The 26,655-nt window shown below is 43.5% G+C and overlaps 11 protein-coding genes across 11 annotated transcripts; 6 read left to right on the top strand and 5 right to left on the bottom strand.

Moving 5' to 3' along the window:
• Positions 1-121: 121 nt before the first annotated feature.
• I203_103397 (uncharacterized protein) lies at positions 122-804 on the top strand (the record flags this gene model as incomplete). The annotated part of the gene is made up of 2 exons (XM_019149374.1): positions 122-313; positions 415-804. The coding sequence occupies 2 exons, from the start codon at positions 122-124 to the stop codon at positions 802-804; spliced, it is 582 nt and encodes a 193-aa protein (XP_019001399.1).
• A 224-nt stretch (positions 805-1,028) lies between these two features.
• I203_103396 (T-complex protein 1, zeta subunit) lies at positions 1,029-3,561 on the bottom strand (the record flags this gene model as incomplete). Its single annotated transcript, XM_019149373.1, has 11 exons — positions 1,029-1,056; positions 1,128-1,187; positions 1,258-1,648; positions 1,766-1,929; positions 2,040-2,300; positions 2,416-2,765; positions 2,874-3,059; positions 3,130-3,165; positions 3,221-3,279; positions 3,353-3,395; positions 3,487-3,561. 11 exons carry the CDS (start codon positions 3,559-3,561, stop codon positions 1,029-1,031), a joined length of 1,653 nt encoding a protein of 550 aa, XP_019001398.1.
• A 402-nt stretch (positions 3,562-3,963) lies between these two features.
• Positions 3,964-5,558, top strand: I203_103395 (uncharacterized protein; the record flags this gene model as incomplete). Its single annotated transcript, XM_019149372.1, has 3 exons — positions 3,964-4,151; positions 4,251-5,094; positions 5,175-5,558. The coding sequence occupies 3 exons, from the start codon at positions 3,964-3,966 to the stop codon at positions 5,556-5,558; spliced, it is 1,416 nt and encodes a 471-aa protein (XP_019001397.1).
• A 286-nt stretch (positions 5,559-5,844) lies between these two features.
• I203_103394 (uncharacterized protein) lies at positions 5,845-6,929 on the bottom strand (the record flags this gene model as incomplete). Its single annotated transcript, XM_019149371.1, has 7 exons — positions 5,845-5,871; positions 5,956-5,989; positions 6,061-6,271; positions 6,369-6,443; positions 6,530-6,593; positions 6,683-6,720; positions 6,911-6,929. The coding sequence occupies 7 exons, from the start codon at positions 6,927-6,929 to the stop codon at positions 5,845-5,847; spliced, it is 468 nt and encodes a 155-aa protein (XP_019001396.1).
• Positions 6,930-7,410: 481 nt separating this feature from the next.
• Positions 7,411-8,229, top strand: I203_103393 (uncharacterized protein; the record flags this gene model as incomplete). The annotated part of the gene is made up of 1 exon (XM_019149370.1): positions 7,411-8,229. The coding sequence occupies one exon, from the start codon at positions 7,411-7,413 to the stop codon at positions 8,227-8,229; it is 819 nt and encodes a 272-aa protein (XP_019001395.1).
• A 337-nt stretch (positions 8,230-8,566) lies between these two features.
• On the bottom strand, positions 8,567-10,445 carry I203_103392 (uncharacterized protein; the record flags this gene model as incomplete). The annotated part of the gene is made up of 12 exons (XM_019149369.1): positions 8,567-8,584; positions 8,669-8,814; positions 8,905-8,935; positions 9,002-9,009; positions 9,094-9,174; positions 9,246-9,398; positions 9,487-9,521; positions 9,590-9,673; positions 9,780-9,878; positions 9,959-10,075; positions 10,150-10,184; positions 10,239-10,445. 12 exons carry the CDS (start codon positions 10,443-10,445, stop codon positions 8,567-8,569), a joined length of 1,014 nt encoding a protein of 337 aa, XP_019001394.1.
• Positions 10,446-10,920: 475 nt separating this feature from the next.
• I203_103391 (urate oxidase) lies at positions 10,921-12,509 on the top strand (the record flags this gene model as incomplete). Its single annotated transcript, XM_019149368.1, has 10 exons — positions 10,921-10,966; positions 11,049-11,123; positions 11,191-11,262; positions 11,329-11,346; positions 11,424-11,560; positions 11,623-11,758; positions 11,845-11,907; positions 11,980-12,167; positions 12,240-12,328; positions 12,389-12,509. The coding sequence occupies 10 exons, from the start codon at positions 10,921-10,923 to the stop codon at positions 12,507-12,509; spliced, it is 945 nt and encodes a 314-aa protein (XP_019001393.1).
• A 904-nt stretch (positions 12,510-13,413) lies between these two features.
• On the top strand, positions 13,414-15,405 carry I203_103390 (uncharacterized protein; the record flags this gene model as incomplete). Its single annotated transcript, XM_019149367.1, has 7 exons — positions 13,414-13,447; positions 13,513-13,534; positions 13,658-13,803; positions 14,003-14,862; positions 14,954-15,063; positions 15,126-15,199; positions 15,284-15,405. 7 exons carry the CDS (start codon positions 13,414-13,416, stop codon positions 15,403-15,405), a joined length of 1,368 nt encoding a protein of 455 aa, XP_019001392.1.
• Positions 15,406-16,288: 883 nt separating this feature from the next.
• Positions 16,289-19,629, bottom strand: I203_103389 (uncharacterized protein; the record flags this gene model as incomplete). Its single annotated transcript, XM_019149366.1, has 11 exons — positions 16,289-16,398; positions 16,463-16,529; positions 16,615-16,815; positions 16,885-17,016; positions 17,078-17,227; positions 17,294-17,422; positions 17,550-18,314; positions 18,379-18,983; positions 19,048-19,117; positions 19,176-19,319; positions 19,480-19,629. The coding sequence occupies 11 exons, from the start codon at positions 19,627-19,629 to the stop codon at positions 16,289-16,291; spliced, it is 2,523 nt and encodes an 840-aa protein (XP_019001391.1).
• A 450-nt stretch (positions 19,630-20,079) lies between these two features.
• Positions 20,080-22,767, top strand: I203_103388 (uncharacterized protein; the record flags this gene model as incomplete). Its single annotated transcript, XM_019149365.1, has 6 exons — positions 20,080-20,201; positions 20,286-20,374; positions 20,438-20,565; positions 20,636-20,784; positions 20,857-20,993; positions 21,053-22,767. The coding sequence occupies 6 exons, from the start codon at positions 20,080-20,082 to the stop codon at positions 22,765-22,767; spliced, it is 2,340 nt and encodes a 779-aa protein (XP_019001390.1).
• A 511-nt stretch (positions 22,768-23,278) lies between these two features.
• Positions 23,279-26,432, bottom strand: I203_103387 (uncharacterized protein; the record flags this gene model as incomplete). The annotated part of the gene is made up of 7 exons (XM_019149364.1): positions 23,279-23,413; positions 23,497-23,643; positions 23,747-23,882; positions 23,960-25,435; positions 25,504-26,168; positions 26,237-26,250; positions 26,318-26,432. 7 exons carry the CDS (start codon positions 26,430-26,432, stop codon positions 23,279-23,281), a joined length of 2,688 nt encoding a protein of 895 aa, XP_019001389.1.
• Positions 26,433-26,655: the final 223 nt, after the last annotated feature.

Below are 26,655 nucleotides of genomic sequence, written 5' to 3'. Positions count from 1 at the left end.
GTAACAAGGTGATGGATGATTGTCCATCTTCAGGTGTGTCATCCATCCCAGAAGTCAGGTGCATCAAGCAAATCAGTCAGCCATTCACGAGCTCAAAATCGAAGCAAGAGTTCATTCCAATATGTCATCCCTGCTCGAAGAATCTCACGAAGTCATCCCTCCCACCACCTCTTCCTCGTCAACAAATCCCCCTCCAATCCCCTCGTTTCAACTTCGCCAGTCTATATGTAATGTCGACACTGAGTTGTTGATACAGACATTCGACGATAGAGTATTAGCGATAGTGACTCAGAATGGTAAGGTAGGATGTCTAGTGAGTCCTTATGTATCACCAAGTGCAATCCACGTTCTACATATATTCGTGACCGATACCCCCGAGAAGAGAACAGAGTTTGATGTACGATATTTTATCAGACACAAGCTTCACTCCCTCCTCATATCCCATTGCCTCCCCCACCCAAACCATCCTCCAAATCTATCAACGGGGACTCATCCCCTTTAGACATACTCGAAATCCTTCCTACGCCATCACCATCCCTCACTCTCACTCCATTATTGGGGTCACCGCCCAATCCCACACTGTACGAATTGCACATCACACAGATAGCGACTTTGATATTTTGGGCTTTGGAAATTTCTGGTCAAGGCAGGAGGAATGTCGTCGTGGGTCTATCACTCAGGACGCAACGGCAGACCAGTGAAGGACAAGATGAGGACGATGGAGAGGTGCTAGATGAAGATGAGAGACTACGTTATGCCGGGATTATGGATCTGGTCTCCCAGTGGTCAGGTCCATCAGAGTAAATTTCTATCAGTGATCGAGTTCTGATCTGCTCAGGTCCTATATTTGTAGAAGACTTCTGCCCTTTTTACTTCATTTTTCAATGTTCACGAACCAATTCACTTATACCAAGCATGCTATACGTACCGTTAATGCCTATATGGGAATAAGAGATATGCATTTTACAGGTTATCTTGAATATCTATTTGTTTTTGTTTTCGTCATCGCTTTCCTTCTGATCATTCATCTATGGTCCAGGTCCCTCAGGTTTCAATCTATAATTCCAACAAATCATATCAGCTTCATTAATTCGAGGACGTGAATATTTCAGCTGGACAGCACTTACGAAGATCTACCAGCCCTCAGAACTTCATCAACATTCAACAAATTGACACCGATCGTAGCACTACATTCAGATAATATCATCGATCAGCACCAAAAATTCCCTTCATGGTCTGTGGTTCAGAAACACTCACGCTCCATGTAACATCTGTCTCTTTACTCTGTAATTGTCCCAAATACCTTCCAAAACAGGATTGATAGGTTCGCCCGATTTCAAATCCAATCCTACAGGATCATCCGTCTCTTCTTGTTCTTGTTGTAACGCGACAATCGAATCTTGCACGTCAAATCCACCATTCTGTGCTAATGTCTTGGGAATGATCAAAAGAGCTTCGGCGAATGCCAATACACCCAATTTGGCTCTTCCTTTGGTAGATTTGAGAGCAGTTTGTAGATGCGCTGAACAGGCAATTTCGAATGCACCCGCACCTGGAATTAGGGAGTTGTCTTCGACGGCATTTTTCACGGATCGGAATCCGTCTCGGAGAGCATCTTGAATTTGAGTCATGGTGTGTGCGTTGGGACCTGTACAGTGTATACAAATTAGCTGGTTCTTTCTGAGAGGAATGCGTCGAATATGTAAGAGAAAGGGAGGTCGATCAAGTGACGGATAAAACTACGTCGTATTGCCTATTCACTCACCCTTGATCAACATGGTAACACTCTTTGGCTCTTTGACATCTTCCACGAAAGTGTACTTCTCCTCTCCGAGAGTATGTTCGTACACCAAACCAGCCCAACCAAGTACATCAGGAGTGAGATCATCGACCGAATTTTGGGCAACACCACCACAAGCGAATTGTAATCTAAAAGCAGAATCAGTCAGACATATTTCACGACCAGAAAGGTATCGTCTCATGAGAAGCCAGACATGTAATTCATCATTTTGACCTGACATGACGAAAATCCAACTCACCTCTCCATATTCCTCCTCTTCGCTCTCCTCAACGCGAAGATTCCGTTCTTAGCCAAAACATCCAAAGACATCGGATCAATACCTTTTTGATTGATGATAACGAAGTTCTTGGGTTTCTCATCCGATCCCACAGTAACATCACAAACTTGATTCTTGAACTCCACAATCTTTTGTAATTTTGCATCAACAAATCGACGTTCGGATTCTACCAATTTTTCACGTTGTTCGGCTGAAGAGTAGAAGAATCCTGAGTTTACCTCGCTATGAACATACAAGCAAATCATCAGCATAACACATCCAAAACAAAAGAAATTTATATCATAGTAATCCCGTCGATAGGATGACACAGCCACTATCCGATGGAAATGTAACTCACGTTTTCTCATATTCCAACGAAACATTCAAACTCAACACAAAAGCATTCTCAACCCTCTTAGGCATGTCGGGATGTCTAGCTCCATGATCCAATACCAGACCTCTAATCAAAGTCGTGTCGGTATCAGTCTTGTGTTGCATTTTCATGATTTCGATCATATGCAAGTCGATTGGATCTCTCTTAGAGCCATGCTCATTTTCGGGAGGTTGGATGGCCAATACGGCATCGACAACGTCGGCAGAGAGTTTTTGAGCGAGTTTGGAATGAAGTTTCGTAGAGAGGGATGTGTGAGCGACGGAAATCAAGTTGGATCGATCCATTGTGGGAGTTTGTCTGAAATCGTCTAGGAACTGTCACAAAAAATGTATATCAGCTTTGACCATATTCACTAAGGAAGAGGTTAATGGAATGAATGCCTGAGTGGAAATGTATAATTTGAGGGAAATGACTGAACCCACCTTCAAAGCTTCCTTCTTGGCTAAATCAAACCCTTCGCCTATCACTCTAGGATGTACACCTTCCTGAATATACCTATCTGCCTGTTTCAACAGTTCTCCGACCAACAGGACTACTGAGGTAGTACCATCTCCTACTTGCTCATCTTGAGCTACGGCAGTACGAGCTATCATAGCTGCAGTGGGGTTCTACATCAATCATTAAAATGATCAGCTTATATGATTAAGCTGCAGGTAAGTCGAAAAGAGTCCGACTCACCTGAATTTGCATTTCTGACAATAATACTTTTCCATCCTGCATGTATTGTGTCAGCTATGTACAGCACGAGATGGTACATCTAATAGCTCACCTTGGTCATTTTGATCTGACCTGATCCATCTACAAGCATCTTAATCGTACCTCTTGGTCCTACCAGTTCAAAATCCACTTCATCAGTATATGAACTTCCAACATCTTCTATACGTTCGGTTCGCTAGCTTACCAAGATTGGATTTGACGACATTTGCAAGACCGACTGCACCGGCCTATAAAACGCAGGAGGATGATCAGCTAGATGCTGATATGAAAGAAATCGGACAGCTAGCTGATGAAGAGCAAAAGTCGAATTCTACTCACAGTGTTGACTTGTAAGGCCTGAGTACGACGGATGCTCTCCGCCCGGGGATTGATGAGCTCGATACTGCTTGACATGTTGACACTCCTTTTTCTTTACGATATCGATCGAGTGTATGATATGCCTGACGCTTTGGTACCTGCTGAACTGTTTTGAGAGTGCGATGGGCCTTGTCAACGGTGTATGAACGAGGTTGGAATATGTTGGAACTCTGTGGTCTATGAAAGTTGAACATTTCATGGTATTTCGTCAAAACGCGTAGAAGCTAGAAGGAATCTCATATCTCAGACCACGTGGAAGCATTGTATGTTTTTATGGGGTTTATGGTAATTTATCCCATTTCTCAGTTCAAGGTGATTTGCCACCCAACTCGCTCAACGTCACAGTGTTGACCCAGAAGACAAAACAACGACAGTTCTCAAGATACATGTTCGATTCGAAGACGGAAACGGTTGCCAGCTGGCTTTGCAAACACCGCCATGTCCCTCAACAGCGTGGTGAACAACCTAGTAAGAGCAGCAGCGGGTATATCATCGACCATATCCGATACAGACCTCGATGCGCACGTAGCCAAGCTATTAGGCGAAGAGGCAAAAGCGAGGGAACTGAAATGGTCTGAATTGGGATTGACCGGTTTACTGGGGAACTCGCTAGATAGGAATGATTCGTGAGCTATACAGATATTTCAATACATCTCGAGAAGCACTTGCGTAAGAGTATGATCATTGTCAGCTGACATTTGTCTTCTATGTGTGATCATCCACAGCCCAGATCCATCTCTACCTAAAACCAACAAAAGATTCTTGGCCTCGGTGATACGTACAGTCGATGGACATAATTCAGCATTACTGAAAGCTCAGGCTCAATCTGCCAGAGATGCCCGGGGTGAATCATCACGAAGTGGAAAGGGGATAGGAGGAAGTAGGATGTTCGGCGGAGCACTAAGGGATATGAGCAGGAATGGGAATGGTAAAGGGAAAGAAAGGGAGAGAGAGAAGGAGAGGGACGATCGTCATACTAGAAGGGGAGATGATAGACCTAGTAGAGATGCGCGAGGTGATGGAGGGTCTAGGCGGTATGATGAATATGACTACGAAAGAACTTCCACGAAGCATGGTGAGGACGACGCAAGGAGATCCAGGGGATACGACGATGATAGGGATCTCAATCGGCGAAGAGATAGATCAAGCAATGGGCATAAAGATAGGTCGAGCGATAGGTCCAGGGAGAGAGACAGAAATAGAGATCGTTCTAAAGAGAGCAGGCGCAAAGATGAGAAGCGAGCTCGACATCATGGATCAGAAGATGAATTGACTGAAGGACAATCGCGCCGCAAAGATCAACAATCGATTTCAGACATATCAGATAAACCAAATAGGCAGAGCAGATCACCTCTGCGTACAGAGAAACCACAAGGTCCTGCAAAAGCTTCGTCACCTTCTGGTTCCCCTTCACCTGATCCACCTTCTGCACCAATATCCAAGATGGACAAGTACTTCAACTCGAGTTACGATCCTCGACTGGACTTCGCACCTATCCCTAAAGAGGGGATGATAGCTGATGTAGGGTGGGATAATATGTTGGCGGTATTAAAGGAGAAGGGTAGGAAGGTAAGTATACCTCATCTCAGAAAGAGCGTTACATAAAGCGTCAGATCAGATTGACTGACAAGACATCCCTTGTGACATAGAAACGCCAACAATCACCAACATTATCAGACACGATTCCCGAACCTCCCCAGGGTGTTCTTCCTTCCCGTCGACTCTCTCCTGATCGAGATCGATATGATGAACTCAGTCGTAAGCTTGAAAAGAAAGATAAAAAGAAACGGAAAGAAGAACGTAAAAGACGTAGGGGATCGTCCTACGATTCATCAGAGGATGAAAGAGAGAAACGGAAAGAACGGAAAAGAAAGGAGAAACAGAAATTGAAAGAGAAAGAAAGAGAGGATGAAGAGAAATATGGTGGATTGAGGAAAGAGGGCGGAGTGGGAGTCAGTAAAAGTGGGATTCTGGAGGGTTACGAGTATGTTAAGAAAGGAGGAACGAGAGAATGGGATGTTGGGAAGGAATGAATTATTTTATGAATCACATATATGTCATGCTATTGCTCACCGTGCATCATCATGCATCTACCTTACTTCATAGAGTGTTTGGCACAATATTGATTAACTTCTATACACTGATATCGCGAAAGATGGAGTTGTTTGCATAGTTAATTTTACACATTCACGGATTGTTTTTTGTTGTTTGTTTTCTGTCTTTCAAGAGAAGATCATGTCTAGTCATTGGATTCGTATGTAAGAGAAAGAGAATTGTATTGATGTTTGTTGGGATTTGAGAGAATATTTGATATCGCATCTACATCCCAACCCAGCCCTTGACGAGCTACGTATGACGATAATCACCAAGATATCAGTATGTCACAGTATGACACACATCGTGCTGACCATCTCAGTCAGGATCACTCACAGTTCGAGCATAAGGGATATACGAGAGGGAATACCTGTATACATCGTACAAGAACATCAATAACAGCTCCAATATCTTCTACGACTTGAAGAGACGTGGACTTACCATAGAAAAGCGAGATATTGAACGATGACAAAGACGATACAAAGTATAGCCGGCAACACGAACGCACTGACGAACGTCATGACTATCGCAGCGAATAAAAGGACGGTAGCAACGACTCGAACGGGTTTGAACATTTTCTCTAATTGAGTTTTGAAACCGATTAAGAAACCTGTTCCGACCAATGAGAGGATCGCTCCTACTGCGAAGAGGGCTATGGGAAGTTGTAAGTATAATTAACCAAATATATGTTATATGATGTGAGAACAATTTGGGTCCTTTAATTTTGGAAATACAGAAAACACACTTACTTGCAAATGCTCCTGTAGCACCTAAGAACAGTAAAATAGCACCCAACAAGGATATACCCAAACCACCGACATAGCCTATTCAAGGAATCAAGTGTGACATCAGTTATCATTTTCATGTACAACATGTTACATATGGATCATGATCTGGGAATGACACCTACACGCTGCGAATCCACCTAATCTCTGAGTCCTCGTCAATCCCAAGCTTGAATAAGCCGATTGGTTCTGTATGATATCATCAACAACATTAGCTGAATGGGATTGTACAGGTATATCACACTAGATCTAAGTGAGGAAGTGAGGATGGTACATACACCTCCGAAGATAGCATCATCCGTTTGAGCTTCCAAGTCTGTTTGGTTATACCGTATAAACCGTTGGATGATATGGAATGGTGGGTAAGTTTACAATTGTTTTATTGGATGGGAAGGGCACGACCATTAGAGAAATCGGTAGTAGGCAGAAGTAGATCCATCAGTCAGCTCGCACTGGTAGATATCTCACAGCACAATGTCCATAGTGTGATTGTCATGTTAACTCACTAAACCACTTCCTGGACATTTTGCTGTTTCACGCAAATGACGATAAGCAGAACAAGGCGAGATTGTTTGCGTTTGCGTTTGCGTCTTGATGACAATATACCAGAAGGTCGGGCTGTACTTCCAATGTCGTCGATGATGCTGTTGTGACTGCTGTTGCTGTTGCTGTTGCTGTCGCTGTCGTTGACGTTGTTGTTGTTGACCACGTCGCGTCGGTCATTCGTTCAACTTTTCCAATTACTGCTGAGGCTATGCATAATCGCAATTTCCTTATCTCGTCACCTCATTTAGATTGCTGTTTACCCACGTGCCGACTACGTATCGCACAGATCCCTTGGATCTTTTTTGCCACCCAATCCACTGAACTGCATCTTAATCTTATCCTCCACTCGCACTATCCTTCTTCATCCTATATACTAGATCTTGGTGATACCCCTAGCTGCACTACTAATAGACAGTAGCATATACTAGAAAAGAAACCAGATATACCGATACCCAACGGCATGACCTCTTCCCTCACTCCACCCGACCCGACCCTCAACCACCTCCTGACCCTCCCCCCACTCCTCCAACCCATCTCCCCCCCTCTCGCAGCCCTCCATCTCGCTAGGGTACGCTTATCCCTATCGGTCCCCACGTCTTCATCGTATATGGCCAAATCACTGGATGATTGGTGTAATCTATGTGGCGGATTGAGACTTCATCTGGGAGGTGCTCAACCTCAACAATCAACTAAGAAACGTAAACGCAAAGGTGGGATATGTGGGACATGTGGAGAGATGTATAAGAAACCTTTATCTGAAAAGAGTACTTTGGCGGATTATCCACCCGCGAGGAGAACCAGGAGGATCAAGAGGGACGAGCAGCAGCAGCAGCAGCAATGTGAAATAACATCAAAGTCACAAAAAGGCCAACAGAGTAAAGATATCGGTGTCGATCGATCTGAGGAAACGAATAAATCGAATTCAGATCTTCAACCAGTGCCGACTCCTCAACAAGATATAGATTTCCATGCCATTGTTAATTTACCCATTCCTACATTCATAGAAAATGATCCACCCAAATTACTCTCTCGTCCCTCCTTATCACATATCCCCAATTCATCCCCCAACTTACCCACTTATCCTCCTCCACAACCAAAACCCACCAGTTTCGTCACCAGCAGCAGTGGTAAGAAATCCATCACAGGTACTGGTGTAGGTGCAAGTGCAAGTGCGAATAGTAAGAAAAAGAAAAAATCCGGTTTAGCGAAATTATTAGCAGAGAATAAAGAAAGGGAAATGGTCAGTAAAGGATCAGGAGGGATGTGGGGTCTGGGATAGTTAGAAACGAGGTGTGCGATCATCATTACAAGTGTCAATCGATCAATCAAGGTCAATTTCAGGATGTTTAAATGTTCAATGGCTGTAGAGTTTAATCAGCCCACGATCCGAGGCATTGCCCTCAATCCAACAATCTACAGTATGTACGAAAGTGAACAAGAGACAATTTGTACGAGTACGACTTTTAAATTCTGTAATTTCACTCTTTAGTTGTATTTATACTACTTGTACTTTTCATACCAATTGTGACTAATATGTAAATCACTACTACACATCGAAATGGTTTCACGTATTGTTATGTCCAATACGTTTTCTCATACGTCATCTCATCGTTGGCTTATTTCTTATTCTCGTACTAAAAGAATAGAACCCATCAGCAATCAGTGCATTTCATATACTATCAAAGTCAAAGTCAACTGCTAATCAATGCCTTACTCACCTCGTAGAAACCTTGACCGCTCTTCCTACCCAATTTACCTTCTTTAACCAGCTTCTCCAACAATTCAATAGGTTCAACCAGTTCTTTGGAAATTTGACCTGAGGCGGCTTTTTCTCGCCATCCCTGAGCGATGTACGAGGTTGTATCTGTTACGATAAGGGGTCTTAGCTCCCGTCAAGGTATCTCGATGACATATTCACATGGTTGAGGTTGTGTTTATTAGCGAAAATACTCACCTAAGCCAACGAAATCAAGAAGTTTGAAAGGCTATGTATAACAGTGAATCAGCTTTCAGCGACTCCTCATGTTTTCTGAAGGGATAGCTGAACCTACGCCCATGGCTATACAAATTGATCTCACCAAGTCAGCTATTTTATACATTCTTACGAGCGTGACTAGCTGATAGTCAGGAGAAAGAGACTCACGATACCCTGCACCTAATTCCATAGCAGTATCTATATCTTCCGGAGTCGCATCTCCACGTTCGACCATTCTGATAGATTCGACTATACAGTTCGCGATCTCATCAGGCCAAATACAGATACAGATACATATACCATGCAAGTCAATAACTCACGTAAATACGGTACCAAAAGCCTGTTGACGATAAATCCAGGTGTATCATTACAAGTAACAGGAGCTTTACCCATTCTGAGTGTGACTTCCTTTAATGATTCGTAAGTCGAAGTTGAGGTCTGAGGTGTACGTATGATCTCAACTAATTTCATTGCTAGATTCCAAAGCCGAAATTATTAAGTGATTTATTCACTTAGTTGTGTACAACGTTTATGGTTATGTAGAGGATATGGTTGACTTACCTGGAACGGGGTTGAAGAAATGTAATCCAGCAAATCTGATCGATACACATCAGCTGGTCCGTAGCATACATTTTACAACCGACACGAGATCCAGCTGACTAACCTCTCTTGTCGTTCTTTACCACACGATTCGGCAATCTCTTTGACGGACAGCGAAGAAGTATTAGTAGCGAAAATACATTCGGACCTAATTGAATTATTGTCGTATCCATAGATCAGATTCATATACAAGCAATGTACGATTTCGAGGTTATCGCGTACAATAACAATACAGTACGGTGTGATTAACTCACTTTGCTTTTGAATCCAAGAAACCAAACAAGTCACGCTTGACTTTGATAGATTCGATAATTGCTTCAATCACCAGATCGGTGTTCTCAACTGCTTTACCACTATTGACCAGGCAGCTCATCATCAGCTATATAGCTCTGCTCCGTAGTACACCATCTAGCTTATATGGACAGATACTCACGCATCAGTAGTAGTCTCGATATTATCCATGATCTTCTTGGTGAATCCCTCGATATCATCTGGTGATTTCTTCTTGGCTACTCTCGAGAGTGATTTTGAAATGATATTGAGACCGTTCCTACATATAATCTGATCAGCTTTCCAGTCAATCAGACGTAGGAGTCGAGCTGATAGAGAATCACATGTACGCACTCAAGTGCTTTATCAGTCACGTCGCTGAGTGTGACCTGTGTTCCATATCTGGTCAGCTAATCTTCATCACGATTATCTGGATAGCTCACCTTTAGCCCGCTCTGGGCTCCTACTTGAGCAATACCAGCACCCATCAACCCGGCTCCAAATACCGTCAATCTCTCAATCTTCGGTGCCGATGAGGAAGGAGAAGTCGAGAGATGGCGTTGGATCGAAGACAGTCGGGTAGCAGCCGCTGCGTTGAGTTGAGAGCGAGTAGTGGACATTGCTGCTGTACGAAGAATCGGTGAGAGCATATTGATAGTTAGGATGAAGATGTCAGATGATAGTGTCTATTCGGGTGGATTGACAACGTAAAGACGGGATAGAAAGTCATTCAATTGACTGGAGTCTGTCTACGTCTCGTTGACCCGCTTATACACCAGCGCTGTTAACCGTTGGACTATATCACGTGATCTGTTCACTTTTACTTGACTTACTTCCGATGGAAATGGCCCGGTATTGGAGAGTTCTGTTCCTCATCCGATAACGTCGGGAGATAAGGACGATACGATGCACCACCCATCGAGAAAAGAGAGAGAAAGTCGATACGGGCAGATAGGATGAATTAGGAATACTGGCAGAAAATCAAAGAAGAAGAAAAGAACACTTCACGAGGTATATATAACTCAGCAAGTCTCAAGTCTCCCCATCTAACAAATTCGCTCCCCAGTATTCCTTTGTCTTCGTATCCTATTCATATTCCAACTTTACGCCGACATCACAAATATCATGTCCACCTCACAAGATCTTGGTTATCTATCAGCTGCCAGATATGGTGAGTGACTCTTGCACATTTACCTCTGGCCCTGATATCGAAACCAAGAGGGCTACACGCTGATAGCATTGCATGACTATAGGTAAACAACTAGTCAAAATCGCTAGAGTGGTCAGAGAGGGAGATCAACATTTCATCGTCGAATACGTTATAAGAGGTGAGCTAAACATAAGCTATCCTACCGGATCCGAGGAAAACAGGAGCTGATACCTGCATGACCCCAGCCCTTCTCGAAGGGGATATCGAAACTTCTTATACCGAAGCTGATAATACCGTAGTGGTAGCTACTGATAGTGGTAGGTCATCTCAACAAGTCAATACAATTCACTTTATTAATTGATATTGCTTATCACCTACAACAGTCAAGAACACATGTAACGGTAAGTCGTGATATCTTCTCACCACTACAATCCAAAAAAAACGGTCAAAAGCTGAGCTCTGTGTTGTATATCCCTAGTTTTCGCCAAAACCTCACCTCACGTCTTGAACCCACCTGTCTTCGCTTTACACCTAGGACTCCACTTCGTCACGAAGTACGCTCATATCACCAAAGCGTTTATTGATATCGAACAACTTAAATGGTCAAGGATCGAGGTAAGCTATTCACCCAACCCTCTTGGACAGGCTAACCCTGTATTGATTTTACGTCTTAACAGGTAAATGGTAAACCCCATAAATGGTCTTTTATCCGAGATGGCGATGAGAAATCCCTAGTGGAGTGTGTGGTAGATGCTTCGGGTGGTAAAGAAAGTGTTAAAGCGGATTTGAAAGTTGGTATGAAAGATTTACTTGGTGAGTTTATCTTGATACTTCGCACAGATCGGCAAAAATATGAAATATGTAATGATTCGAAACAATGTGCTGATAATGTATGTCAGTGCTCAAAACTAGTGGTTCGGCGTTTGAGAACTTCTACAGGGATGAATTCACCACGCTTGCAGGTAAGTCCTTTCAGCCTATCATTCAATGTACTCTCCTTGCTCATGTATCTCTGTCTTGTTGTCGTTTGTTAGATGTATCCGATCGAATCTTCTCTACCTCCGTATCAATCCAATCTACCATTACTCTCCCACCCAATACTCCATTGACCATCGATAACTTGTCTGATATCGCCAAAGAACTCGATTTCCCTAAATTGACCAGTCAAATTAGGAAAGATGTATTGGAGACTTTTGCTGAGGATGAAAGTGCAAGTGTACAGGTGAGCTCTAGTTTTCTCTCGCATGCACACTCTCTCTGCGATTGCATACTGATGTAATTCTGCAAATATCAGGCAACAATGTACATTACCATGCAAAACATCCTCAAATCCTGCCCTGCAGTTAAAGAAACTTCCATGCAATTACCCAACAAGCATTACATGTGAGTTTTAGTTAAATGATACACGATTGGGACAAGCTGAGCATTGTGCACTTATAATAGCCCAATAAACTTGTCCGCTTTCAAGCTTGATAATGGTCTAGGATACGAGGGAGGTGCAGAGGTGTTCCACCCCACGGCTGATCCTAGTGGTTATATCACTGCTACGGTGACTAGGAAATAGAGCGCGGTGTTCGGGTTGTGACAAGGAAATTATACGAAGATAGATTGTTTCTCGATTTCTCTTTCTGGGTCGATTAGGTTCGGTTTATGTTGACTCGTATTTGGTATACTCGGTGCTCTTGATGCAAAAGGTATTCTACTGGCAGATAACCAAAGCCAATAGCATGCACCCTCAAACTCATTCTTATTCGGTGTCATTACGATTCATTACCAAAATGACCAAAAAATCAAGCGCGTACTTCCTAATGATTTCTCTAATGACATTCTAATCGTATTTGTGCCTCAACCCTTCCAAAGCTGTGCTTTTAAGGGTCTGTGACATCAAGAAGAGTTCAAGTTCCAGATGATCACACCATCATCCAACAAAGCAGTGCTCGTTCTATACAAAGCATCCATATCTTTGGTAGCAGCGAAAGTAAAGAGAAAGGAGCTATCATTGACTCGCCAAGACATACATACCAAGGCAATCGATCCGACCGAAGAAAAGAATCACATTATTGTCATGAACGCGGGGCAGGATTGTTAGTCTTTTAGTCCTTAGGCTTTTAGATTTAGTGCGGTGCAGGCGAGGCTTGAATCCTTGAATCCTATTACGCGTGATCTCCATAGATCCTCTCTTTTCACCTCTCACATCCCGTGCTTTTTCTTTTTCTTTTTCCACTGTTTATCCATTTCGTATCTCTTTGTCCATACCATATTTATCATATAATCATATTCATATTCATATACATAGTCGATCTTGACTCACCTACGGCGGAGTCTCATCCAGCTTTACTTTGCTGCACCCTTCACATTCGTTTAGACAAAGAGTGGAGAAAGAGAAGGGAGTGTGAAAAAAAAAAGGATCTGGATCGACCTATCTATCTGCAAATATTGAAAGAAAGAGGCATTTAAGATATAGTAGGATGTTATATCTCACAGCAGATAAATTCCCAGTCTGTGAGTAATATCGACCAACTCGTGAGGGGATGTAGCTGATGGAGTGTTGGACGTGGGATATCTAGTTGTACCATTCGGTGTCATAGGGTGAGTTCAGTCTACTCCTTGGTCTCTCTTCTTTTCGCTATTCATCTTGCCATATTGTCTTCGGGCCCTCGTAGACATCCAAGGAAGATCTTTAAATGTATGCTGATACATTCCGCTGTGCAGTTTCTACCGATACCTATGGTACATAATCCGATTAATCGCCAGAGCAGCCTATCGACCTATCCCCTTACCTTCAAACCCAACTTATGTAGCAGCAGAGGATGTCACGATTATCGTTCCTACCATTGACGCAGGAGAGGAGTTTAGGGGTGAGTGGGAATTTTTGACTATTAGGGTGTCCCACAGAGCGTTTTTCCCTTTAGAAAGAATTTGTTCTCATCTCCGCACTCACTCTATCCCATCGTGGCTAGTCTGTTCTATGTTCGGGGTCTGTCCCCTACTTTTGCATTCATCGAGAATTCCCTAGAACACCGCTGACCTATCAATATCACCGTTATACGTATACAGAAGCAGCATTCTCATGGCTTGAAGGTTCTCCCAAAGAAATCATTATCGTCACTGAAGACAAGATGGTCGGACCCCTTCAAGAACTGGCCAATTCCGTCGACCCATCTCGAATCCGAGTTCTAACAGTTCCCTTCGCCAACAAACGATTACAGATGGCTCATGGAATTCGTAATACCACGACAGACATCATTGTATTCGCGGATGACGATGCTATCTGGCCACCTACCCTTTTACCCTACGTTCTAGCATGTTTCGAAGATCAACAAGTAGGAGGTGTAGGTACTTCTCAAAGGGTAAAACCATGTGGTGATTCAATGACCATATGGGAAGTATTGGCTGCTTTCCGATTAACAATTCGTAATATTGAAATTTCAAGTTCGACACATATAGATGGTGGTATACCATGTTTATCCGGTCGTACAGCTGCCTATCGAACGGTTATCTTAAAAGATCCAGATTTCTTACATGGTTTCACGAATGATCTTTGGTTGGGTAAATATCACCTAAATTCAGGTGATGATAAATTCTTGACCAGATGGATGGTATCTCACGGTTGGAACACATACGTTCAAGTTTGTAAAGAGGCGGAATTACTTTCGACAATGAAACCGAATTGGAGGTTTTTGAAACAAGTCTTAAGATGGACTAGAAATACTTGGAGATCAGATTTCCGATCGATTTTCACTGAAAGATACGTATGGACCAAACATCCTTATGTGGCTTATACCATGATTGATAAATTCATAAATCCCTTGACGTTATTGGTTGGACCGGTCTTGGTCATTTATTTGATTGTCAAGTCGACGAAGAATGTGGAAGATGGAGGTTATCATTTACCAGCTTGGAAGATTGTCATTTCGGTGAGTGAGAGAGTATAAATCCCCTTCGCTCCACTATGGACGATATCCTCGTATGGGACAAATTGTGGCTGATTCACATTTCCATCCATAGTACCTCGTCTGGCTCATGGCCACTCGTACTGCCAAATTACTACCTCATCTATGGTACAGACCTTCTCACATAATCTACGTCCCAGCTTGGATCTTGTTTGGTTATTACTTGTAAGCTGATCTTTTGACCCCCACCGTGGCGACAGTGCAGCTGATATCAATGAAATACTCAGCGCTATTATGAAGTTATACGCTTTATTCACTTTACACGAGACTGGATGGGGTACAAGAGCGGGTATTGGAGATCGTAAGTTGATTCTTCTACATATGATATTTTCCACAAGAGTGGAAATGACTTAGTGGCCAATGCTGATGTTCGTCACGTGCACAGCCGCAACTGCCACCACCGCTGCTCAGCAGGAGAAGAAAGCTGATCCAGTGTTCGGTGGAGGCGGCACGGGTGATCATGGGATGTACGATGCAGAATCGAACGGATTGGCAAGGAAGGGATAAGGGACAACAGAGAGAACGAAGAAGTGATTTCATGGATTTTTCTGGGAAGGAAAAAGGGAAGAAAGAAAAGATCATGATGAATGATTATGATGATGATGTTATTTCACGGCAATGAATTCACTTTTTCAGATGATCGTTATGGACTTTATACGTATGAACCTGGAAGGAAAAGGAAAATGACAAGGAGGGATAAAGACCGGGAAAAAAGCAAAAGGTTTTCCTAAGTTTTGTTTTAGATCTCTAGTTGAACGGTGATTGTGGTAGTGTGTCATGAGAGTCCGAGTCATTTAATATATATCATATTCATATACCTGTTTCAATTATTCTACATATACATATCCATATTCATTTATATTGTTCATATACACATGTATCACATGTTTCCACCCATCCACCCAATCAGGCTAGTTAGTCACAGATTATTGAAGATCGATACCGAAATGGTTGACCATGTGTGCTGAATGTTTGGAGAGCAATCATTACGTCCATTCTACAAAAAGGTATTTATTGCACTGTTCTTGTTCTGTATTATGCAACAGATCGATATTTGAATACTGTCAACTAATATATTGCATTGTCACTTGATTTCACGGATAATTGATAACGCAGTCGATGAATTTCGTTCATACGATACATCCTTCAATACTATGTAACCCTATGATACTCCGTTCTCTCAAAGTACACTTTATTATACCAATGATACATCCTAATGTCGTATTAACACGTCCAGTACGTCTAGTCTACTAAGATACTGATCGACTACGACGGGCAATAAATCACGTTGTATAGCTTCGTGTAGAGTGTAGCAACATACACCGACATCGAGGGAAATCAACCTCCTTTACATTTGACTATACCTGTAGAATCCTCCATGAGGATCCAATCACTGCCAGTAAAGGGTTTGTATATCTTCTTTCGCAAATGCTAATCCACATGCAGGACATTTACGTTGTCTAGATGCTATTCTCGCTTCCAAACAAGATTTGCAGAAGGCTAAAGGAGTACATTGGATATCAATTATCGGATCGTTAACCCTAAGTGGAGATCTGACACTTACTGTGCATACATTTGACAATGACTTGCTGCTTGAAGTTCTGTTCGCAACATGAACATCGGAGGAGTTTCTGTAACAAAGCCGTCCAAGTGTCAATCTCAATCTGATTATGGCAGCAAACGATGTCAAGTCGCCTGGTGGACTTTGTAACTCACCAACAACTTGTCCCTCTCCTCTTTCATCTGCCATTCCCCAGCTGACATATCTTTATCCCTCTCAGCAACAGATATAGCTTCCTGCCTTTCTTTCAACTTCTTGATAGTCTTCGCAGAAGTATCAACTTCATCTTGAAGTTTCGCTCGTGCTTCCTTCTCAGCTGTAGCTTCAGCGACTCGTTGATGCATTATTTGTTGAGCCTGTATTATAAGCAACATCCTCGATTAGCTTAACGCTTCCTTCCAGATTGGGATGGTTAAGCTACGTACCTCAGCTAAAGCAGCTTGGGATTGCTGTAATCTCAATTCTAGCTGAGTCTTCTCAGAGGTCGTAGATGCTAATTGATTTTGCAGGTCCATAGCAGAGTTTTTGAGCGATGTCATGCCTTTTTCGTTGGCAGTCTGTCACGATCTCATTAGCTGGCATTCGATGACCCTGTTCAGATACATAAAGCTAACTCACCACTTGTACCCTCAGATTCTGCTCGACCTCCGCAGCCCGCTCCAACAATTTCAACTGCTTCTCCACAGTCCTTTGAGCAAGCTTCCATTCAGCTTCAACGGCCTCCTTAGCTCTCATCGCCGAGAAGAATTTGTTATCTGCTTTCGCTTTCTGCAAGTTGAAATCCTTGTCAGCTAATTGCGTCAAAAAAGACAAATCCCGCGACGATCAGCTCACCTCAGTAGATAGACGGGAGATCTTCAACTCTCCATCTTTCAATTCAAAAACTTTGCTTTGGACGGTTTGATCGAGGTTTTCCCATAATTTGGATAACCCTTCGACTTCGGTGTAGAGAGCATTGGTAGCCTGACAAACCATGACCGATTAGCAAAGAAAATCACCAAAGCCAAATGGGCGATAGAGATGAAAGCCAAACTCGAGAGACTTGAAGTATGTTTTGCCTTGCGTTGTCAGATGAAGGGAGTTCACTCACAGCTTCAGCTTCAAACAATCTCATTTCAAGCAACTTCCTCTCTTTCTCCTTGTCTTCCAATTTCTTCGCCAATTCGCCAACGTCCTCCGAGACTTGAGAGTCTGGACCCAAGATCTTCTGATACTTCAATAACGATCTTTTGGTCTCTTCCATTTCGACTATGATCTGTGCTTCCTCTTGGACACCTGTCGAATCGTCGGATAGTCTGGAAAGTTGCGAGTTCAGAGCGTTTATCTGATCTTGAGCCGAAACCACTTTCTCCTCCAAATCTTTCACATAATCTTTATCGGCTGCTCCGGAATTGCCTTCAACCCTCAAGAATTCAAGATAATGTTCCGAATCTACATTTTGGTGAGAAGCTAGATAACCTTTTAGTCGTCTGACTTCACTATTAAGGAAATTGATTCGTTCTTGTCTAGTTTTCGAGAGGTTTTCAAACTGTTCAGCATATTTGAGCTTTTCAGTCTCGCGTGATTTCCTTTCCATCAATTCCGAATTCATCTCATCCCTCTGACCTCTCAATCTGGCCAAGTCAGAATCTTTTTTCGAGATTTGTGACCTTAACGCATCGTTCTCGGCTTTCGCCTCTGATATAACTTGATCATGAAACTGTTGGTTGGAATCTCTCAAATTATCGAGTTTCTTCTCACTGGTCTCGAATCGGCTTTGCAGCGAATTAGCTCGATTGATATGCGTAGATAACTGCTGGAGATACACTTGAAAAAAGGGTGATTCCCTTAAAGCTGCTTCGGAAGGGTGATGTGCCTGCAAAACAAAGATGATAAGTGTATATTCTCTGGGTTCGTGAACCATAATATGTATGACTTACCAGAATCTTCAATCGGTCAACCTCTTGCTGCAATTGAGCTTGTTCACTTCTAAGTGTTTGCAATTGTTGCAATCTTGATTCAGCTAGCTGTTCCAATTCGGCAGTATCTTGCAAAGCGCCACTCGCTGATGGTCCAGCAGCTATACCCGCTGAAGGACCATTACCAAATGGCTTGACGTCTTCTTCGAGTTTACCATTTGGTGTCGCGTGACCGGATCCTCCATTCGATCTGCTGGGTCCAGCAATACCGGGCGTACCAACTCTTTGACGAGATGATTCCTCTTTCCACTCTTGTATGGCTTTATCGTGTTCCATCCGTTGTCTATCTAAAGCTTTTTGCACTTTGATCAGATCTTTCTGGATAACATCCTTTGATTCGCTCAATGACGATATTTGCGTCTGGAGCAACTTGGAATTAGATCGTAATGCACTTGATTCAGCTTCGAGCTTCAGACATCTTTTCTGTAACTCTTCGGTAGTAGACGATCGGTGTTGGTTCTTGTTAGCCAAATCAACGAATCGTGAAACCAGTTGATGAGTGGTAGGTAATCGAGATTGTATTGCTTTTTCGAGTTCAGGTCGAGCAGTCTGAGGTTCCAAGTATGCTGGAATGCACAATCATCAGCTCAAGGTCTTGGAACAAAAACTTTCAGACAGCTGAATGCTTACGCTCTAAAACCTCTTGTTCATTGAGATCCATCTCTTGCTGTCCTCCAAGTTCCCGTATAGCAGCGACCACCTGTATTTAGTGATGGCTTCAGCATATGTCATAAATGATCTGTCAACATCAGACTGACCTGATTCCAGCACAGCTCGACAGCATGAAAACTAGCTTCGAGCACGCGCCGTTGGGCTTCGACTTCGTTTGCTCGTTTCGCCTCTCGCTCGGATGCTCGACGGTATTCGAGCATCTGTCGGTAGATGGCTTCTTTACGTCGTACCTGAAGGAGAAGTGGAGTTGGATGTCAGCAGCTGTATGTTAAGAACAATGATTGTATTATACAAGCTTCAATGAATGGATAACGTTTGTCATCCGTGTCGAAAGTGTTTATTACTCTTCGAGGGTGACTATGTTGCTAGGTGAACTAATTGGACACTAACCTCAACCACCTTCATCCAGTCTTCGATCCCATCCCCGTCACTATCATTGGCCTGTGGACTCGCATGACCACTCAACACACGTCTTTTGGCTGAAGGGGATGGAGTGTCATCAATAGCATTATCGCGAACCCTTTTCAGGTCTGCGTTCATATTTTATTTTAGGATCTCAGGAGCTGCTGATGTGCTCATGTATAAAGCAGAACAATGAGGCGAAGAGGTGTAGTAATTTTTGAGTGTAGAATATGAAGGGAAGGAGATGATGTCGGCTAGTGACAGGATGAACAAGATGAACAAGATGACCAGATGAAAGAATGGTAAAAGTAACTTAGTCCAGTACTACCATAGCAGTCGGTAGGAGGGAATCCTAATCCCGCGGTCATTCATGAATGTGGCACCCGAGGTGTCGGTTTGCCACCCAATTACCCAATTACCCAATTACCCAATTACCCAATTACCCCGCATTCGAGGAGACGAGCACAACAAACATCTCTGCAACAGGCATCTGCCTAACCTTCAACCTATATTCAACTAATCAATCGCTCTTTTCACCTACCTCACGCTCTTTGCAACCGACCTCCTGGGTCTATATCTCACCTTACCATGTCGGCTGGACTGTCAACTCTCGACTTACCACCAGCAAGCAATGGTGTCGGCAATGCGTCCGTACACAAGATGCCGAGTAATTCGACGATGGGATGGGAGGATGAAGAGGAAGATGTGACGTGGGTGTCTCGCTTTGGTATGAGCTCACTGCATGGGAGATGCGCTGGATTATTCTGCTGCTGACCTGCCTTTTACTGCTGCAGCTTTGACTCGCCGCAAGAAGAGATAGCTCATTATAGGGAGAAATACAGACAGGCTATTGACATGCTGACGGAGACCAGAGCAGAGTTGGGTGAGCTTTGTTGAAACTACCACGTTGAAGCTGAGGCGATAAGCTGATCATAGAAATATGTAGAGGAGTTCCAGCAATCGTCTAAAGAATTGGAAGATGAGATGGAACAGGAATTAGCTGCTAACGAGAAAGTCCAAGGAGAGCTGAAAGAGAAGATCAAAAGGTTAGAAGGTGAGAAAGAGGAGTGGAAGGTAAGCTTCCGATCATAACGCTTCCCTGGACATACCCATGCATATGCTCAGTCTCCAATCTTCCCTTTAGTCGAAACAAATCGCTTTACAGAAACTGCACAGCTCAACCACTGCAGCCATGCAGCGTGAGATGGACAATCTACGTTCAGAAAGGGATAAGACCTTGGTGGCTCTGAGAGATCTGGAGATGGGTAATGACGAATTGGAAAGGAATGAGAGGTCAGTTCTCTTCCTTCAAGCCTCTGGTATGCTATCAAGAGGATGTAACTGACGACTAGTGCAATCGTGCAGAGTGGCTGTATCGTCTTTACTGGATTTGGAAAGCAAGTACAACCGAGCAATTGAGGAGAAGACATTGCTTGAACAGGAAATCGTTCAGAAGCAGGAGCTGGAAGAGGGATGTCAGAGGTTGAAAGACGAAATGCGAGGTGAGCTGAGGTTTGCAACGCTGATTTGCGATTAGCTCATTCGAATATGTTACGACTAGACGCAAACAATGAGATATCGATGTTGAAAGATCAACTCGCACGAATGACACTTCCAACACCACCCTCATCGATATCCGAACCTATCTCATCCTCACCTACACAAGAACCACCTCGAGAACTAGCTGGAGAAGAAGAGAGAGCGAATGACATCGATCCAGCTTCTATACCTTTACCACCGCCCGTACCCTACAAGTCAATGCACAATAGTAGCATCCCCCAATCTCCTTCACGCAGATTACCTCGAAGCGCTACATCCTCTTCTATACCTATCTCATCACCCATCACCAAAAAGTTCGCTCCGACCTCAATCCCACAATCACCTACCATGTCATCTTTATCACGTTCGACGACTTCTAGAGACTTGGCTGCAGCTGCTAAGTTTACTCCCACGCCTGTCCGAACACGTACGAAATCAGGTCTGCACCAATCGCAAGGATTGGGTGGTAATTCGCCTGGAACAGTCAGAGTCGCCGCAGTTCAACAGACCAAATCCAGAGGATTCAAATTACTACATGATTTACAAGCTAGGTTGAAAGCTACAGACGACAAATTAGGTGTAGCCAAGGTCCCTAGACGAAACGTATCGAATCCTCTATCCAACTTTGGTGGTGGCGGTGCAAAATCCAGATCGACTTCTGCTGCATCTTCAGCCAAAGAAGAGAAATCACAACAACAACCACAACCCAAATTGACTAATCCCAGAATAACTGCTTTATCTCAAAGTCAAAGCCAGAGTCAAGCGGGCGGTGGTACTCCCATGGCAAGTTCCAATAGTTCATCATTGATGTCTCCAAATGGATGGGTATTGGTAGATGGAGAAGAGGATGATATCCAAAATACACCCACAGCCAATTCGAATGGTTTTAGACAAAGGGAAGAACCGTTATCACCTATAGATCAGACTTTCGGTATAGGCATAGCTCCTAGAGCAGTATCTAGTGCATCAAACTCTTCTCAGCGCTCATTACCTTCTAGACCTGGTATACCTAGTCCGTTAACAAACGTCAATGGATTAAACAAATCTACTACAACCACTACTACCACAACGGTTGATGGTAGAATAAGTAGGAAACCAACTACAACTGTGCCATTTCCCACCACGAACCATCCAAATAGGACGGTGAAGTATCAAAACGGAATAAGTAGAATACAAGCTTCTCCTGGTAAATCCAAACCTCGACCTACAGTCACAGCTACTCCAATGACACCGGGTGATAGTAGACCATTATCGCCTTCGACATCGACTTCCAGACCAATGTCACCGTCAATGATACCTACTTCTACTTCTTCTTCCAGACCGATGTCCCCATCTTTAATGAATAGTATGACAAGTGCTTCAAGACCAATGTCACCTTCGATGTTACCTCGTGTTCAGCCACTTAGGGCACCATCACCATCCATTTCTGCAGTCGCTTCTTCCACATCTTCGTCTAGACCATCAAGTAGAATGGGAATAGGTAGAGGTCCACCACCCTCATTTCATAATCGAAACCCTAATCCCGTATCTGTATCTACCAGTAATAGCAGTAGTGGACAACAGGGATTAAGGAGATCTACAAGAAGATCTTCAGTTGGAGCTCATGAACTTCCTACTGGTATACCTGCACCATCGTCTAGAGGAGATGGGTCGAGAACACCCGTTAGACCCGTTACGATCCATGGGGATACACCCCCGCCTGTTCCCAGGATACCTAGTGCGTTGAGAAAGAAATAGATGCACAATGGGTATGTAGATCATAGATGTTTTGACATGTACTTTGTTTATAATGCATATGACACATATGATGTCTGATGAGCTCATGAGATTATCGAATTACAAACAGAATGAATAACGAACATTCTGTAATCGACATACAACAGATATGGGAAAAGTATACAGCGAAACGATAATGAACATATACACATATGTCAATGAGACTGAGCAGCGGCTCTAAGAATATACATAATATGAACTGTATATGAGAATGGTCTCTTCTTACCAGGGAGATGAAAAAATGAATGGCGCGTTCCGAATCCTGATCTTGTTTCTTGACTCATGTGGGTCATTGGTTTCTTGCAATATCATGATCATCATGTTCAGCATGATTATTCAATTTCTTCTTCCTCCACTGCCCATCTTTTCGTCTATCGCACAGTGAAGAACTCATAAATCAGCTCTACTCCACGACCCGCTATGTCAATTCTCCAATCGACGGATACTAATTAGGAGATAGCACAATAATAACTTACAGGGCTTCTTTTTTTATCCTCACTTCTTTTTCTTTAATCATCTTATCAGCCTGTTCATTCTGATCTCTTACATCTTGAGTCGAGGGGAAACCGATCTTCCAATATCCAGGTGGAGTAGGCGGTTTCACCCACTACGTGAATCAAAGGAAGACCAAACCGTTAGAACCATCTCTAATCAGAAGCAGATGTGAGGGTTTTGAGAAATAGCACTTACCGTCTCTCGATGTCTGGATACCATATTTTGATGTTCTCTCACATGGTCCGACACCGATCGATCACTCCCATGTTCATGGGGTCGAGCGTCATCTCGCCATTTCGGGGCTTGATTAAATCTAGGTATATCACCAATCTCTTCGTACCACTATCAGGTTTTCAACCCAACATCAGTCCATGCAATTCACTCAACACGATGATAATGAAAAAATGATCCGCGAGTCCTAGACATGCATCGCCCCTCAACTCACATCTTTACAACATTCACAATCCCCTCCATGCATATTTCTCCTTTCAGCCTTCTTTCTTCTCACATCATGATAAGCGAAATTATTCCCTTCGTTCTGAGAAGGATTAATTTCATATTCTTCTCCAAACGTCTTATCCCTAACATCACAATCAACTGTCAGTCACATCTGACTATAGTGCATATAGTCCACCTGACATTGAGAGAGGCGACTTACATCTCTTCTGGTCTGAGATACCTTCCATTCCCTTTATATCCCTTATACAACTCCCTTTTCTCATTCACAGGCATCTTCGCTAAGCTCTTCAATTTAAGCGCTTTCTCCGAAGGCGATAATCCCTCAGTCTCAATATCGATTATCTTCCTTTTCTTCTCTGTCGACATCAATCCAGAAGACTGGGTGGGGGTCCGAGTACCAGTACCGGTACCAGTGCTTGGACCAGGAGTGGCGTTCCTCGGCGTCTCATGATCATGTACAGTCTGTCGCATCACCTTCTTCCTCAAACTATCACCACACAGTATAGCGGAACCACCACCTAATCTGTCTCGTACTAAGGGTGTTCTGATGGTCGTCGGTGTCGCAGTGAATTGATCAGGTGGAGAAGCAAAGTCATCATCCTCGTTTGTGGTCTGCTTGACTCGTTGCTTCTTGGTAGGTGACTGGGATCTTGACCTGTTGGAGCTAAACGTACCAGCATTCTCCACTCCCAGCCACGGAGTTACGTGAGTAGGTCGAACGATTCGTTTGGAAAATTGAGAGGTGGCGGTAGTTCGGCGGGATTGTTGAGGGGTGCAAGCAGACGAGGAGGTATTGGGTCGCCGTGGTCGTTGAGAAGTTGGAGGCCGAGGAGGTGATCCGCTCCTTCTCGATGCAGGAGCAGAATGAGAAGAATTGGAGCGATCATACCTAGAGAGTACTTGATGGGACGAGTTAGGTTTGTTTGATTTCTCATGAGAGCCAGCTTGTTGAGTAGATGTATTATAAGCTGGACGAAGTGATGAGCGAGGTAGTTGATATTCGTTGATGCCATCCACGAGTTGACCACTTGTCATATGAGGTGGAACATCGATATCCATCATCCTCTCGTTCGGATTCCCATCATTTCCTTGTTCGGCATAAGCCATATATTCTTCTTCTTCATCCATTGTTTGATCATTTCCTTTTGATTCTTGTTTCCTGACATGTGGTAGAGATCCACTTTCCTCCACCAACACAACATTATGAACGGTTTCTATTTGTATAGGTCCATCATCTTGACCACCAACGGTCTTACCTGAGCTAGTGATATCGCCAGGTGTACCCGTCATTTCCCTCATTTCCTGTGATTGTCTAGCTTTCTTTTGAGCTCGTCTCTCATCCTTCTTCTTCTTTCTCTCAATCTGTGAAGCCTGATATTTCTTCATATGGTCTATATCCTCTTGATGGATTTTTCTTAACTTGTTATGCTCAGTCAGCAAGAGCTTATGAGCTTCCGATTGATGGTTATAAGCAGCTTGTAGATGATTACATCTCGCTTCAATAACGGCGTATTGCCTTGCGAGAGAGGTCGGCGAGGGTGGAGCTATACGAGAAGACGGCGATGTAAGAAGGGGTGTGAATGGCTTGAACGATTTGGGCTTGGTAGGTGTCATAGGTTGAGAGGAGAGCTGGGAGGAGGGAACGTTGAGATCTTGAGATTGAAGTATCTTGGGACTATCAAGACGGATCACACAGGTGCCAATAAGCTAAATGACCACATGGGACTCATCGAGGCAGCTTACCTTTTCAGCACCTGATCTACAGCTTGCTCCCTCATCGTCATCATTTCCGCCACAGCATTATCCCTCTCCTCTTTCAATCTCCCAATCTCCTCTTTCAAATCGTCAGATTCTTTCTTGCCCTTCACCATATTCTCTTTCATATCGATAATATCTTCATTTCGACTATCCCTGATCTCCTTGATCTCCAAGTCGAGATTACCGACTTTAGTCTCTAGCTCCCTTTCTCGTGTTTGATACGCTTGATTGTCATCTTTCAACTTCTTTCTCTTCACTTCCAAATCAGATATTCTATCTCTCAATCCGGACGAAATAGCTCTTTCTCTCTCCAGCTCATCATCGAACTCCCTCTTCATGTTTACTTTCTCTTGCTTGAGCAAGTGTACTTGCTCGTCCAATAACCAGACCCTCCTATTCAATTTACCTTGTACATCACCCTCACTGATAGACGTCATGGAAGCTGAAGCAGATAATGGTCGAGAATTCCACCATGAGTTATCGGTCTGCTTCAGAAGCTCTCGCTCGTTTCGGGCCTTCTCGATCTCCTCGTTGAGCTGTGTAAGGTGGTCTTGTCGTTGGTTGATGTCGCTCTCCAGTGATCGCTGACGATCTTGTAAAGCTTTACATTCTTTTCGGAGGTTAGTTAGGATGGGCGTCATCTGTTGAACCTATATATACAAAGTCGATGAGCTGCCGTTGCTGTTTTCATCAAGATACAAGGGAGCGTTCAGCTCACTGCAGATGACATTTCTATGATGGAGAGACATGAATGTCAGCTGAATTCAACAATTGCTTCAATTAGCAACGAACAGCTTACCGCTGACCCTGGCCAGTTGCCGCTCCCAATCTGCACCTAAACTCTCTTCATCCCTCGCCTCATCGCCCCTTTGGGCATCCAAATCTTTCACTTGCTGCCCCGAGCTTGAGGCCATCGTAGTCGGCTGCGACTCTCAGTTGAGGAAGGTGAGCATGGATGTGTGTATGCGTATGGAAGACGATGATGATGATGAATGATGGATGATGGGGTTGAGTCACCCGATCACCAGATAAAAGCATGCACGAACATTATATATATTACTCATGCTAAATTACGTAAACAGCGATAGACGCGTGCACCAACTTCAGCTATTGCCGCCAAAAGCAAAAGTAAAAATC

Source organism: Kwoniella mangroviensis, assembly GCF_000507465.2.
Source record: "Kwoniella mangroviensis CBS 8507 chromosome 1 map unlocalized Ctg01, whole genome shotgun sequence".
NCBI lineage: Eukaryota > Fungi > Basidiomycota > Tremellomycetes > Tremellales > Cryptococcaceae > Kwoniella > Kwoniella mangrovensis.
Note: the sequence above shows the minus strand (reverse complement) of the source record. Positions and strands in the feature narration are given on the sequence as shown.